This window comes from Heteronotia binoei, chromosome 7 (genome assembly GCF_032191835.1).
Source record: "Heteronotia binoei isolate CCM8104 ecotype False Entrance Well chromosome 7, APGP_CSIRO_Hbin_v1, whole genome shotgun sequence".
Taxonomy (NCBI): Eukaryota; Metazoa; Chordata; class Lepidosauria; order Squamata; family Gekkonidae; genus Heteronotia; species Heteronotia binoei.
The window spans coordinates 99,695,861-99,712,190 of record NC_083229.1 but is presented as its reverse complement, the minus strand read 5'-3'; the positions used below and the strand labels follow the sequence as shown (position 1 = coordinate 99,712,190).

The following is a 16,330-nucleotide window of genomic DNA, read 5'->3' as shown; positions in this document are numbered from 1 at the left end:
TTCACTTCTTTCTCTATACTGTTTGCTGAAAATGTGGAGGTCTGTATATAGAAGAGAAAAATAGTGGGGTCCTGGTGAATGTCAAATCAAGTAAGCCCTCAGTATTTTTTGATTTTTAAAAATAATTGTCACGTATTAGCCATGTTCAAGACAGAATTCTAGTTTTGGAGCTTGAAAACTAGCCTAATCCAGTCATCTGATTTTTGAGGAAGGAGACAGGGGAGATATAAAACATATTCACTGCAATCCATCAAAAACTGTTCAAATCCAAAAAAGAAAAAAAAGCCTCAGGTAGAGATATAACAAAGTAGTCTGGTAAAGCAGACTGAAAAGGACCTGATCAGTTTTACACTTCTGGGCACAAGATGCTGGATGCATAGTGGCAGACAAAGGGAAGACATAAATAGAAGGAAGACAAAAATGGCTAACAGTACTATGCAGGGGTCATTTTGTAGAAAAAGAGATGCCGAAGCATATTAGCACAACTCATTTGCATATGCCGCACACCCCTGACATCACCAGAAGGTGTACTAAATTATATCAGCTCAGCATCTACCTGAAAATGCTTCTTGAATGATAATGGTCATAATAAACCTTACTCCCATCATACTTTAAAAATTACTTTATCCTATGTAACCATAGTGACATGAGGAAAATTTCCCATCTATCTGCTTTATATGTTTTGGTTATTTCCCCATTTTTTGTGGGGGATAATGTTAGAGAGTTCATCAAATCTTAGAGTTCAGCAGAATTCTTACAGGGGATTTCAACAATGGAGCCCAGAAGCAAGTATTTGTGGAGAGGGCAGTGAAAGAAATAAGAAGCACAATTTAAAATTTAAAGCTTCTGGAGCTCCACTCCTGTGAACTCCTGCCCAAAATGAGGCCTGGTACTATGTAATTCAGGGTAACAAGAAGCATACAACATGAGTGGCTTTTCTTGATAGACATCAGAAATTCTTTAGGGAGGCAATAAAGAGAGATAAAGTCCAACACAAGTGCAACATCTCCAGATCTTCTAATTGTGATTGGCAGTCTTCCGTGGACAGGACAGGGTCTTTTCCCTTTTCAGCACAAACCAATAATGAAGATTATTTCTGCCTTAAGCAGTGGTGGACTGGGTCTAAAAATATTGGTTGCCAGGAGACATAGGGGCCCACCCACAATTATAAGGCTATCATTTAGTTTTTATAAGAAATAAATAAAATTTTCAAAAAATACGTAAGTGGAAAAAAGGTACACGTAAATCTTTTGCAAAATAAATGTTTATATATATTTTAGTAATTACAGTGTGCATATATTGTACGTATTATTGGCAGTATACAGTAGGACCCTAAATGTAAATACAGATTGCATTTTCTCCAAAGGAGTTGATTTCTGCCAACTGGAGATCAGTTGTAAGAGCAGGAGATCTCCAGGCCCCATCTGGAGGCTGGCAAACTAAATACAACATAAATGTCAGTTGCATTGCAGTAATAATATTGCAACATCTATTATATTTTCAAGCTGCTAAAAGGATCATTAACATTTTTAACATATTGTCTAAAGTTTAAGGGGGGGGCACTTCATCAGGGACCCACTTGCCATCAGGCAAGCTGACACCCCAGCCAGTCCGCCACTGGCCCTAAGTTTAATGTTAGCTATGTTTATCTGTAAACCAATTTTTGAACCCAAAGTTAACATTCATTTTGCAGTGTACATTAACCGTGGTTAATCTTGAAAAGGGAAGTGGGGCGTTTCTAGTCTCTTGGTGAAATTTAAAAATCTTACATGTGCACCAGTTCTAAATTGTAAACGTGGATTTAGAAAAAGCAAACCTTGTAACTTCTTTAATTTCAGAATAAGTTTTAATGGTTAGTTATTTCCTAGATGGCTTTTGTTTGACTCTATTTCTTGTTAAAAAGAAATACGTTAGTCAGTGGAGATGCCAGCAGGAAAAAAAATAGCTGGCAACATGATTTTATTATTTCTGGGGAAAACCTGGAAGAGCAGTCAGTCCACTTGAGGAATCACCATAGATTTTCTGTTGGCGCTTAGAGTGAACTAATGTCACTTCCTGGTTACCCCCAGAAGTGATGTAGCATCATTGTGCCAACCCATTCCTCCCCCTTGGACTCTCGCCAGTCACCAGTTTCTGGTTGGCAACACTACAGCCAAAGTAGTTTCTGTTTCTGTTATTACTGTATCTAGTGTTGACCTGCCAAGCCCTGTGCTGATGATGGAAGGAACACAGTGAAACCAACCAGGAAGGGTTTTTTCCCCTATCTGGGGAAACCCCAAGCAAGCAGAAAAATACTAGTTTTTCCCTTCAACCTTCCAAAGGAAAAAGAGATTAAGACTGTCTGTCCTTTCTGTTTGGCTCTTAAGCGATAAAGGTATGGGTGTGTGGATAGCCATACCTCTGTTCTAGAATGGAAGAGGTGGGCGGGGAGCAGTAGATCAAAGAAATCTGTGTACTTTATCGCTAAGTAGTCAGGGTAGGTTTTCACATGGTGAGAATGAAAAATTATCTTTTGAAATTACCTCCCTTCTGAAACTAGGGTTGCCAGGTGTAAGAACTGTATACAAACAGCTGCTTTAGCAAGAAGGTAGAATGCTGACATGAGTTTTACTTGGAAGACCTTGATTCCAGTGCTTCTGTGTGAGTGACCATGTCTGCTGTTCACAAATTTTAGCAAACACAGAAGTTTATAAAATGCAGCAAAGGGTTAATGTGGTATACAGCACACTCCTAGCATTTTCTTGTGTTCTGCATTGTGGAAAAGGAAAGGCAGAAGCAACCTTGCATGTTCTGAATTGGTGCTGATGTTCCTGAGAATGTTTAAGCATTCACTGTGTGGATGTAAAGTGCCCTCAAGTCACAACTGACTTATGGTTGATCCCCTGGGGTTTTCAAGCCAAGAGAGGTAGTTTGCCATTGCCTGTCTCTTTATCACAACCCTGGTATTTTTTGGTGGTCTCCCATCAAAATACTGACTGCTTAAATTCTGAGATCTGATGAGATTGGGCTAGCCTGGGCTATTCAGGTCACAGTAAGCTTTTACTGTGCAGCAGCAATATAAGGAATTTAGACTTTGGTTTCATAGCCTTTGAATACAAGGAGCCTTTGAATACATAACCTTGTGTTACACTGTGTGTGCTGTATACTGTCTATTAGAAATTTTCGTGTAGAAATATAAATCCTGCCTATTCATAGTCTGTAAGGATAGCATCAGAACATTTCTGGGTGTGGGATTGAAGGAAAGGTTCAGAAACGACTTATTGGTTTTTGTGGTTACTTTACCATATAAAGCCAAGGTTACAGATATATATACTGAAATAAGCTATGAGAATGTTATTGGCAAGGAACAAACAGTGCTTCACTTTTGCACAGTGTGACATATTACAGCAAAGTTCCATATAAATAGTTCAGCATTTTACACCAAAATAAGCCAGACCGGAGTGACAGCTGAAAGGTTTGATTTCAGGTTCGATTTCTCCTCTCTAGGGATTACTATGTCTGGCAGCTTTTGAAATTCAAAATAGTCAGCTTGGGTTTCACATTTTATTTGCTATACAGAATGATCACCTTCCAAATTGTTCCCCCCGCCCCCTGTTATGGGTTTTAAAAAGAAGTCATCTGTTATTTAGGGCAGCTCAGTATGATGCAATTATTTTTGCTTTTATATATGTAGCTGCTTATGAATTTATGCACATTTCAGATCCAGTGTCTAGATTAACCTTCAGGTAGTCCACAGTGTTGCTGTATTTAAGTTCTGTTTTTACTGGGGCCAACAGAGAGGCCTTTCAGAACAGTGACTGAAAAATGCAGTTCTGTTCAGGGCAGGAACACTGGGCAGTTTTTAAGTGCTCTGTCACAGAAACTCTGGGTTGGAAGGCATAACATTTCTAGCAATCGTAGGTGCCTTATCACATGCAAGTTAGGTTCATGGAGGCTCATGAGCTTCTGTAAACAAATCCATTTACACCTGTGTGAAATATTTTTAGACCCTGTGTATGTTGGCAACTACTGTTAAAAATGACATTTTGGAGCTATGAATGCTAAAACTGACAAGATAATTACCTAGATTTTTTTTTTTAAACCCTGTAGGTTAAACTTAATATCATTTCTTTTGCACCAAGGTAATGTTTGGTGTAGTGGTTAAGTGCACGGACTCCACCCAGTGGAGTTCACTGGGTGACCTTGGACTTGTCACAGTTGCTCAGTCTAACTTCTCTTCCAGGATTGTTGTGAGGATAAAATGGAGGACAGAATATTGTAAGCCATTTGGGAGAAGAGTGAGGTTTAGATGAAGTAAATAAATGAATAAGTTTCTGCAAAAGTTTTTAGGGACAAATCCTCTATCCTGTAAAATATGTGCCTTGTTGGTAATTAGCTTGATTTGAGCAATCCCACTTTTAAGAACTGGAGGCATTGTTATTTAGGAGGCTTCTCATGGATTGTGTTAATTCTGTAATTGATGATACAGTCAGTTTCTAGGTTGTTTTTCATGATGTGTTGTGGTTTTGATGAATATGTATTCAGTTCAGTACCTCTATTGGTATCAGTTATAAACATAACAAAAAGAAGGAAAAGTAGTCTGATTTTAACGTTACAAAGAATAAAGTCCTCATCAGAGGATTTTACCTTTTGCTCCTGTATCCTCATATCAGAAGATATCTTGCTAGTAAATGAGTAATATAAGGGCTCTAATCTGACAGAAGATATAAAACAAACCTCTTATCGGGATATCATTGGAATGTATGCACAAAAGGCTCTTCTTTGTCTCCAAACACATGACTGTAAAGCCAATGCAATTTGAGGCCCTTAAAATATGACACAGGAATATCACCTGAATTTTCTTCAGCACATTGAGAATCCCATAAAGTAATTGAGATACCAGTTTAGCATTGAAAACCTGGATGGCTGCAGGTACATATTGGCCACACCTTTCAATATGTATTAAATTTTAGGATTTTCCATAAATTGTGATAATTTGTAAACAAGGGTAGAGAGCCCCATGGAAGCTGGACATTTGGTGATGAGGCACCACCACTTCTCCATCCTCTCTACTTATGGGCTATAAAAGGGCTGTCAGAGCACCTGACAGGGAGAAAGCATGGGCATAGCTGAAGAAAGCATGAGCCAAACCTTTTTTCTGAGCCCAAGCCACTTGTTAGGCAAATGGTCCAGACAAAGCTCCAGGATTTATCTTATGAGAGTCAGTGTGGAAAATTTAGTAATAGTACATTAATGGACAATAAATTAAAGAATAAATGACGTAGCTGGATATTTTAAAGATGGGTATGTAGCAGCAATGGATTGTTTTACTGTTTGCGTCCCATAAACTGTCTGAAATGAAATTGTGTTGCAGTTATTAGATTGCATTCTTAATTTACTGGCAGTTCAGTATGATATTAAGAATTTTATTTATTTCCTCACAGAAGTAAAGGTTGAAACAATGAAACTTTTAATTTCATCCTGAACATTTGATATGTGTCTGTTCTTCATCCTGAAATAATAGCAAGATGCAAAGTTGAAAAATAGCATGCTGTCCAGAGGAATTAAGGGTGTATCTGCTTGTGTGTCCTATATGCATTAAACAATGCATAGAGATAATACATACAAAGATATGGTTCTTGAGACAAAGAGGTATTGTACAGGGGTGTGAATATAAAAGTGAATAGTTTCGTCAATGCTATATATGACCAGTCATTTCAATCTTATGATGGTAGCATTTTTGTTTTCTGTATCATTGATCCCTTCCTCCCCCGGTCTCTTTGGAAGAACTGCTAATACTGGCTGTCCTTTTATTCTTCATATTAGACTGGAAATGTAGTTTGGACATAATGGATTATTGATTGGTCTGAGAACAGCAGAAGCCTCAAGGCCTTGTCATCAATGGTACTTACTCTCCCATTAGTGAATGCATCAGTTCATGCAGCTATTTGGGATCCAAATCTGCAGAATATAAGCTTATAATTGTTGATCTTGTAACAGAACGGTTTTTAGGGCAAGGAGAGCTTCATTGTTGTTAGGGGTTCCCCACCTCCTCCCATTTGTTCGAAGAATAGCCTCTTTGTTTTGGTCATAAGATAAGCTGGACCAGGATGTTAATGATGTATTTTAATTCATTCTTTATAATACTACAGTGTAACCAATAAAATACATTTCTTTGTATCTGGGAGGACAAACATAGCCAGTATACTGAAATACAAAATATGCACTGAGTGGGTGACAAGCCTGTGTTTCTCAGCACACCCTAAAGCAGTGTGCAAGAATAACTAATGCAGAGAACTCCTCTAGAATATACTGTGTAATCTGTTTTATGGACATCTCCCCTTTTTCCTTTGCTTTCCTGTTAACAGACCTGTCCTCTTTGTAGATGATCCCTTTACTCTGGAGTGTTGCTTTAAAAAAAAATGTTTGTGGGTGTTTTTGTCTTTTCAATGAGGGTTGTAGATTCACAGCTGTAATTTCAGACTGAAGAATACAGTACATAGGAAATCTTGTAGTCAAGTTGCCATGTTAACAGTTGCAAGTCTGAGAACACAAAGAGAGTTATGTTCCGATGCAGCTATCTGAAGAACAGCAGAGATTAAAAGAAGAAGAAGAAATAAAGAAAGGTTACAGTTTTAAACATTGGCAACATCTCCCCCCTATTCTTTTTTGTTCTGTTTTGACTTAGCATTCTCCCTTTTCCTTTTGTCATATCTACTCTCTGCTTTGGCAATTCCCACTTCAGTTTTAGTTCCTTTACAAAAGTAATCTGTTGATAAGTAACTGATGACAGTTTTCTAGATATAAAACAAGCAGATTTTTGCTCTGATGGCTCTTGGGAAAAAAATCAAGGCAAAGACATGCTGACTTTTTCCTAATGCCAGTGTTTACTTTGAAGGACATAGACTGCTAGGATTTCCTGTGAATTCAAGGATATGCTACTATTTAAAGGCATGCCCCTCCCAGTCTCCTAGCTCCTGTTAATTTAGCTGCTCCAGAATTATGGACTGGTTTTGTTATCTTTGGAAGTTAGCAATAGAAAGGTGAACAAGGTTGTCCATAAAAGGAGTAAAGAAAATAATTTCAGTCAGATTTTTTTTTTAACAGAGCAGGGAAATATGCATTTGGGAACTTAAGGAGTGTTCATATTCCCTGATAACATGCATTTTTTAATGCTGTGAAAGGAGTAGTATACTAGAAACAGAACAGCAAAAGCCCAGGGTCAAATTCTAGTGCAGCCACAGACTCTCTGGGTGGCCTCAATGACAACCAAAGGCGCTACTGCAACATAAGCTGCTTTACTTTTGCTGCAGTTTCCAAGTAAGCATACTTAGGACCACAGTTTAAAAGTGCATTTTAACTAAGAAAAAAATAAAAATCTGTCCAATGCTTTGAGATCCGGTTGGGGGCATTTGAACTGTTTCTCTTGTTGAGTTGGTGTGCAAATCTTAGGATTCTCCTGTTAGAATTGGAAGTTTGTTTTTAAACTTGCTTTATTTTTGACTAACCCCACTCCTCTCACAATCTTGGCTATAAGCAGATATTATTCCAAGGTAGAGGATACTAATGTAATCTGCTCTGAATTAATGCCCAGATTTTTTAAAAGTTGCATTGTGAATGAGAATGGGTGTGACCACGTCTTTGTTTTTGCTAGCTACCTGTTTGTTTGTTGTATAAGAGAGTTTTGGGTGATACTCATTACATTTCAGGTAGTGAGGTGAGTTTGTTAGGTCAACTGTTGGTAAAGCTAAACATCACCAATAAGACATGCCTTATGGGAAGATAATTAAACTCCAGCTGGTCATTAATGTCTGAGAAAATGCTCTGCTTCACTTCTGTAGCAGAAGTTCAAAGTCAATCCTCTGAATCCATTGGAATAAGCCCTATCGAACAAAGTGTAATGTACCTCAAGTAACCATGCAGTTCTTCAGCATTGTTGCCTGGATAAATGCTAGAGGCATCAAGACCTCTGAATTACCGTTAAAGAAATACCGAAAGATAATTTTGCTCCTATTTAAATCAGTAGTAAAACTTCTCTTGATTTGAATGGGTGAGAATTGTAAAGTAAAACTGTTTTAACTTTGTTCATGTATTTTTTAAAATATTGGCAGGGTCTCCAAGCTTACTTCAGTATTTACCTAATTCAGATATTGGTGTATTGCCAATCTTTAGAAAATATGCTTAAATGTACACAAGTGTTGCTTCTTTCCAAAAAACCCCCTTCATTTATTTAAAATATTTCTAAACTGCCCTCTATTGAAAATTTTTGAGTGGTTTGCCTTAAAATATGAGCACAACACAGTAACATTCAATCAACAAACAGCAAAGTAAGCACCAGCCAATAAATAAATGAAAGTATTAGTATGGTAACTGTAGTAGTTAAAACAGCTAACATGACCAACTGAGACTCTCGTACTTTGATCACATGATGAGAAGACAAGAGTCACTGGAAAAGACAATAATGTTAGGAAAAGCTGAAGGCTGCCAGAAAAGAGGAAGACCCAACATGAGATGGGTTGACTTAGTCAAGGCAGCCATGGCTCTCAGCCTGCAAAATTTGAGCAAGGCTGTTAGAGATAGGATGTTTTAGGTCATTAATTCAGAGGGTTGCCAAAAGTTAGAGGTGACTTGACAGCACTGACACACACAAAATAGAACCTAATGACATGAACAGCAAAAAATCAAATGAGTTTGAAATGCCAGCAAGACAAATAAGTGAAAAAGACGTAGCTGTTATTGCCTAAATTCTTGGAAGAACAGCAATTTCTTCATCTGAGGTTAGAAATATACATGCCAGTCAAATCTCTAGGGCTGGGGGTTGTACAGGGAAGTCACTACTGAATGTCCTGTCTCTGGTAGCCAACTTATTTCAGAAGATAGTAGCATGTTGAACAGAGTGTCTGATGGTGACCTTAATCTCAATCAGAATAAACAAACAAATAGCTGTTTCAGTGTGTGTAGAGCAGAAATGTCTGGGTTGTCATTTTCAATAGCAATGGAGTAATGTAATCTACAAAATCTTTTTATCTCTGAGCAAACAAAATTTTTGTTTTTCATGAAAACAACAGACTTTAAAAATTTTTCAGCTACTTTAATGTGAATAAATGTCTCATTTAAATATGCATACCAATAACTCTGCTTGGTTTAGGAAGGAAAATTAGAAGAATTTTGAAGAATTTAGATTTTTTTTTAAAAAAATTATTAAATAGCAATTACACCAACCCTCTGTTGAAGTGATCTCTATATGTGTCATGTTCTACTAATAAGTTTTATTTAGAGTATTATTTCATTCAATACTTACTCAAGTTTATGAGTAGATATTAACTTTTTATATAGAACAAATTATAATCCTGAAATTAAAGCTTTAAATGACTCACATTTAGCAATTATTTTTTGTTCTTTTGTTTTTGTTCCAGATGCTCTTGGCCATTTGACTCAAAGCCATCAATGAATGTTGGTATCTCAAATTGTTTCAAGCAACAGAGGGAAAACCTGAATACAAGAATGAAGAGATAAAAACCTCACTCAGCAGAAATGCACAATTGAAACTGCAACACAGTTTCCTTCTACTGGACAAAGTATTGTCCCTTTTACTAATGTTGCTGTAGTACAGATGGATTGTAGCATAGATGCCAGGATGGAATTACGAAGAGCCTCTAGCCCTCACAAGATGAGCAAGAATGATATGGATGCAGACAAGTCCGTATTGCACAGCTGCTGCATATGTGGCAAAAGTTTTCCTTTCCAGAGCTCCCTGTCACAGCACATGAGGAAACACACAGGGGAGAAACCATACAAGTGCCCTTATTGTGACCACAGAGCTTCTCAAAAGGGCAATTTGAAGATACACATCCGGAGTCACAGAACAGGCACTATCAGTCAGGACCACGAGGTGGAGGTGGGAGGAGAAGTGCAGCTTGGAGAGATGGGAGTCTCAGAAGGTCTTGATGGTTGCACCAGCCCTACCAAAAGTACTTCTGCTTGCAACAAGATCTTGAATGGAGCAACTCCAACAGAAGGTGGCAAGATCTTACTTCGAAGCAGCAGAAAGGAGATGATGGCAGATGTATCCACTGGGGAAGATGTTAAGTTATGTCCTCTACAGTGCACTTTCTGCAAAAACAAATTTGAAGGGAAGAAAGAATTGGAACAGCACATTCATCAGATCCACAAACCTTTCAAATGCAGGCTGTGCAATTATATGACATTAAAAGAAGAAACACTGTTAAATCACATAGAGAGAGACCACATTACCACTCAGATTCCAAATGGAGAAACTTGTGCTGAGAACTGCAAGAGTGAGTCAAGTGGAGGGGAGTTTCCTTGTGAAGTCTGTGGACAGGCTTTTAGTCAAACTTGGTTCCTCAAAGCTCACATGAAAAAGCATAGAGGGTCATTTGACCATGGGTGCCATATATGTGGCAGAAAGTTTAAAGAACCCTGGTTCCTCAAAAACCACATGAAATCACATGGCCCCAAATCGGGGAGCAAAAACAAGCCAAAAAATGATTTGGAGCCAATAGCCACTATTAATGACGTTGTTCAGGAGGAAACAATTGTGACTGGCTTGTCCTTGTATGAAATTTGCACCAAGTGTGGAAACTTGTTTACAAATATGGAAAGCCTAAAAGCACATAATTCTGTACATTGCAGGTCTTCTAGAGCCCGTAGTGAACATAGAGCTGAGGGTCTAGTTGATGGAGATTTTGACACAACTATAGCTAAACAGTTTTTCCTCCAATATCTGAAATTGAAGCCATCTGTAGAGGTAGATGGTTTTGTAGGAGGGCAGTCAGGAAGAAGAGTAGCTGAGCTGGATCCAGTTAATAGCTACCAGTCTTGGCATTTGGCTACCAAAGGAAAAGTTGCAGAGCCTTCTGAATATGTGAAGTATTTGGGATGGGATGAAGTCCTGGCAGATGCTGATGTCACTTATGACAAGGATAAGAGGGAATATATTCTTGTCAGTCAAGAGAAGCGCAAACTAGAGCATGATTCACCCAGCTCTTCAGGCAATCCAAAAAAGAAAAACTGCACCAGTGGGCGTTCAGAGAAAAACAATAGTTCACATTCAGGGGACAATTCTATCCTAGGTCAAGATGATCTAGAGTATAGACCATCTTCACGTCAGAGCAGAAGGGTATCACAGAACAAGTCCACTGAGTGCTTTGAGTGTGGCAAGATCTTCCGCACTTACCACCAAATGGTGCTTCATTCCCGTGTGCACAGGAAAGAGCGCAGAAGCTGCAGTGAAGGCAGGGCTGTAGTTCAGCAAGATCGATATGGATCGAACAGTGAGGATGGAGATTCCGGTTCTGTAAGTGGTCCAAGCACACCAGGTTCAGCTTCTACTCCAGAAGATTCTGTCACCTCTGGCATGGGTGAAGAAGTACCTGAGGATAGTTCAGAGGAAGGAGTGCATGAGCCATCACCATGTAAGTGTCCAAAACAATAACACATTTTTTTATGTTTGATGTTTTGCTGTTTTTTTTTCAAAAAAGCTAAACCAGTTGCAGGTCTTTTCAGTTACTTTTGATAATAAACATTAGTGATGCTGGAAAGAAGAATCTCAAAATGAATGAAATGTCTTTAAAATACCCTTCCGTGAACCACAACTTTAACCTCCCAAAGTGAGGTTTTTTATGCTACACTTCACATTCAAGACATGTATAAAATATAGTGATAGCACCACTTCGACATGGCATGGTCCCATGTCACTAGAGAGTGTGCATGAATTTAATCAGTCGCATGAGAGAGCCAGTTCTACAAATCTTCCCCATCTGATTGTTTCTGACCTTCCCAACAAGATGTGGATTGGATGAGATCTACACTGTGGATTAGCTCTCTTGAGTAGATTAGATTAGATTAGATAATTTTATTTATATCCCGCCCTCCCCGCCGAAGCAGGCTCAGGGCGGCTAACAACATCAATCAGATTTCCATTATACAGAAAACAAAATTACATTTAACATTAAAATTCTAATACGTTTAAAATTAATTAATTAAATTAATAAAAGTGCTAATGCTATTTGTTCTTTCATGATGGCGGTAATCATTAGCAATTTCTTTCTTCGTCAGCGAAAGCCAGTCGGAAGAGGAAGGTCTTGCAGGCCCTGCGGAACTGTTCCAAGTCCCGCAGGGCCCGCATTTCCTCTGGAAGTTGGTTCCATAGGTTCGGGGCTACAGAGGAGAAGGCCCGATTGCGGGTGCATTGCAACTTCACCTCTCTTGGTCCGGGGGTGGTCAACAAGTTTTTTCCAGCTGACCTCAGTGCTCTCTGGGGTTCGTATGGGGAGAGACAGTCCCTAAGGTAGACAGGTCCTCGACCATATAGGGCTTTAAAGGTAATGACCAGCACTTTGTAACGAACTCGGTATATAACTGGCAGCCAGTGCAGCTCGCGCAGTCCAGGCTGTATGTGCTCCCATTTAGGGAGCCCCAGCAACAGTCTGGCCGCTGCGTTCTGCACCAGCTGCAGCTTCCGGGTTCGGTACAGAGGCAGCCCCATGTAGAGGGCATTACAGTAATCCAGTCTTGAGGTGACCGTTGCGTGAAGTACTGTTGCCAGATCTTGGCGCTCTAGGAAGGGAGCCAACTGCCTTGCCCGCCTCAGGTGGAAAAAGGCTGACTTGGCAGTGGCTGCAATCTGGGCCTCCATTGATAATGTAGGCTCCAGTAAAACTCCCAGACTTCTAACCCGGTGCGCCGCTTTCAGTGGCGCCCCGTCGAAGACCGGGAGAGGTATTTCCCCTTCCCGAGCGCCCCGACCCAGACAAAGGACTTCTGTCTTCGCTGGATTCAGTTTCAGCCCGCTCCCCCTCAACCACGTTGCCATATCCTGCAAGGCCCGGTCTAAATTTTCAGGGACGCAGTCAGGCCGGCCGTCCATCAGCAGATAGAGTTGGGTGTCATCTGCATATTGATATTGAGTAGCATGGAAGCAGCTCCCATCCTACTAGTTGAGTATGTGTGACTTTGTCCATGGAGTCGCAAAGAGTCGGACTCGACTGTGTGACTGAACAACAACAAAATATGCAACCAGAGGCAGAGGAAAGCTGTCTTCTGTGTCGTTAAGGATACTGAGATTGATTGAGATTATTCTTTTGGATATGTCAGAGAAGTGAAGAAGGAGAACCCTCATTACAGACAGACCTCTTTCTTCTCTCTTTTGTGATCATCTTTTCAACCCTGCAAACAAATTGGAAGTTCAGACATTGTTCTCGTGGTTGCGTTTAGGAACTGTATATATTTTTCAGACGTCCTTGACTAAATCCAGTAACTTTATATCAATATTATTCTTGCTATTTTTTCCCGAAATGAAGGGCAATTGAAAACTAACTGAGGGATTAACTGGGTAAGGTGGCATCAGATGCATATTTTGTTATTATTACTATAAAAGTGAGGTTGGAGGCTCAAAGCACAAAAGGGGTGTTTGGGCAGGGGATGCATTGTCTCTTCCCCCAAAACCCCCATTTTTTTCTAGTTGGGTTTGAGATCAGAAATGATTTTGGCTGGAAAAAAATAATTTTGTGGAAGGAGGCAAAGTGCAAGAGGGAACTGCATTCAGTGACCTCTCTGACACACTGCATCTATACTAAAAATGTTCTTCATTCTGCCCACCTGTGCTTGTGTTCCATTGCAGATTTCATGCTGTGTAATGGACATATTTTGAACTGTTCCATTTGAATGGGCCTAGGATCTGTGATTTATTCCATCAGTTTCTCTCAGCCTCCCCACTTTGTTATTAGTTTATGTACATTAGCACTTGTGCTTGATGGCGTTTAGTCCCAGTCTTGCTCTCCTTTGTCCCCTGCAAGTTATATCCAGGTTTGCTTCGGCAATGGATGACAGACAAAATTGCTCATCTAACCCTGCAGCACCCCAGACTGGCTAGCCACCATCAATGAGAGAAGAAACCATTCTTCTCTTCAGTTCTTTGCTTTTCAGAGTTGTGCTAGAAGTACTCCAAGTCTGTAATTAATCTCTCTGGATTACTGTAGTCTTCAGAGTCTGACTCTGGCTAAATGGAACAAATTATTCTCCAAATAGAAGCAGAGTAAATATTTGAAGGAACAGAACTGTGAGTGCTCTTGTATCTTTTCGCCCCTCTCTGTTTCTCTTTCTTTGTTTATAAGACTCATTCATATCCTTAAAAAAAGAGAGAATTTCTTTCCTTTAGTCTATTTGTGTTTTTTTGTTGTTAGCAGAACAATGCTTTCCAACTATTTCCCCCCCAGAGAGTTAGCTGATTTGAATTTTGAGGTTTTTGGCATGCTGTCATAAACATTGTGGAAGAAGTAATAAGAAATTCTGAGGAAAATTTAGGCAATTTGTTCAGCTTCTGTGCTGAGGCACAAAGGCAAACCAACTTTGGATAATTTATAGGCACTTGCATATGTAGTTAGCTGCAGTTTACAGCCAGTTTTCTTTGTCCATCCGTATGACGAGTGTGGTGTGTTCACATTTTTAGTTTTATGTCGCACTGTACATACATCACTGCACACATACAGTATATATACACTTAAATTATGCCATGCATGCATTGGCTTTGTACGTCATCTTGTATCAGACTTGAACTGAATCATTCTCTAACATTGTAACAATGAATTGGCAGATTTTAAAAAGTTCATTCTTCTTTAGATATTATGGTGCTCTGGAATGCTGGATAACATATTTGTTAGTCTCTATTTCATTCCATATTTAGGACTTGGGAAAGGTAATGCCTTTTTTTTTTAAAGAACACATTGCTATCAGTATATCTAATTCTCAATGAGCCCAAAACCATGGATACTTAAATCTGGGCACTGGAGTCATTTCTACAAACCCAATAAAAGCCCCAGGTTTGCATAAAAATCTGAAATTTAACAAAACACAACAAAAACAACCCCCCTAAATTCATTGAGGGTTTAACCCCACCAAATAGAATAGAAACCCCAATAGAAGCAATGCATGTAGCTTCACAAAATGAATGCCCTTGGCAGTGGCCATTGTGGGGATTGCTAGGTAACAACAGTATTGCCAGCATTCAAGGCTTGTTTTCTGTCACTAAAAAGATAGGGAAGGGGGCAGCCCGTTTCCAGGTCTGTTGTGGCCTTTGAGGAAGGACTCATTTGGGCCAGAGCAGGTGAATTCTTCTGCCACTACTGTCATTGCTGAGGTGGGAAGGGGGAAGAAAGCATGAGGCCTGGGAAAGAGTCTGCTCAGGAATGGCTGCCTTCAGTGCCTGGCTTGTCTGCTTTGCTCATCCTCTTCACCTGCCCACCCCCAATCTGGCTATGGGGAGGCTCCACATGCCGCTTGCCTCCTACTGTTAGCACTGGTCCCAGAGCCATTCATATTTATTTTTGTGCGTTTATCTCCTTGCCCCCCCCCATTTCAGTGTTGCTGCAAATTGATTACAGGCTCAGCAGCCTCACAAAGTCAAGTGAGTTAAGTGTGCAAAACAGCAAGGACAGTGGGGAAGGGTGTCTGGGGTGGCTGCAGCTTCGAAGCAGTTTGCAGCACACCCTCCTAAGCCCTTTGGAGTTGAAAAGACTCTCAGACTTCCTCTGGTCTGGCAGCAGCACCCTAGCCTGCAAGGGCACCCCATGGGGATTTCCCCAGATGCCATCAACTTTCTGGCTCTTGTCCCAGAGCTCATAGGCTCCATTGGTTGAGATGAGCCAGTGCACCTCGCGGGCTGCTGTGACCAAAGCTCTGCTGCTTCATGCTGAAAAGCCCCCTCCTCTGTCCTCCCCTCTGTCAGCCCACTTTTTTTCTCCCTCTCCCCAAAGCCACGGCCCCCTATTGGTGGAACCAACTTCCGGATGAAGTAAGAGCCTTCCGGGACCTTGTCCAGTTCCTTTATTTCAATTTGCTTTTAATTGATAGCTACGTATGAAGATACTGAAGAAGACTGAAATTATTGGAATTTATCATGAGCACCAAATTGTTTTAATATGTTTTAATTGTTATACTCTTTAAGGTTTTAATTAGTTAATGCTCAATATTTGTAAATGCTTTTATTGTTGTAAGCCGCCCTGAGCCTGCTTTGGCAGGGAGGGTGGGATATAAATCTAATAAAATAAATAAATAAATAAATGTTATAAATCCTTTATATCCTCTAAAACTAAATATAACCTCCTGATTGGGCCTAAAGACCTATGAGAAGAGTTCTGGGAGAACAGATTCTTCTTGTCTTCTCTCATCTTCCAGAGCTGCCTAAACCACCCTTAAAACTGCTCCTGAGGAACAGAGAATCTTTAGGAACAGTTTGGGGCTGCCGTTTGAACAGAAAAACCATGAAAATCACAGATCCTACCTTGCAGAAACAGAAGTTATTTTGTGGAACAGTGCTTTTGTATTCAACCCA

General features: G+C 39.9%; 1 protein-coding gene across 3 annotated transcripts in view; it reads left to right on the top strand.

The window, feature by feature from the left end:
- Window positions 1–16,330, top strand: part of ZNF516 (zinc finger protein 516) — a 146,044-nt gene that overhangs the window by 47,031 nt on the left and 82,683 nt on the right. For all 3 annotated transcript variants that reach the window (XM_060244085.1, XM_060244084.1, XM_060244086.1), the window contains exon 2: window positions 9,396–11,414. In XM_060244085.1, coding sequence (XP_060100068.1) covers window positions 9,593–11,414 — 1,822 coding nt within the window. In that variant the 5' untranslated portion in view covers window positions 9,396–9,592. The remainder of the gene's footprint in view (window positions 1–9,395; window positions 11,415–16,330) is intronic.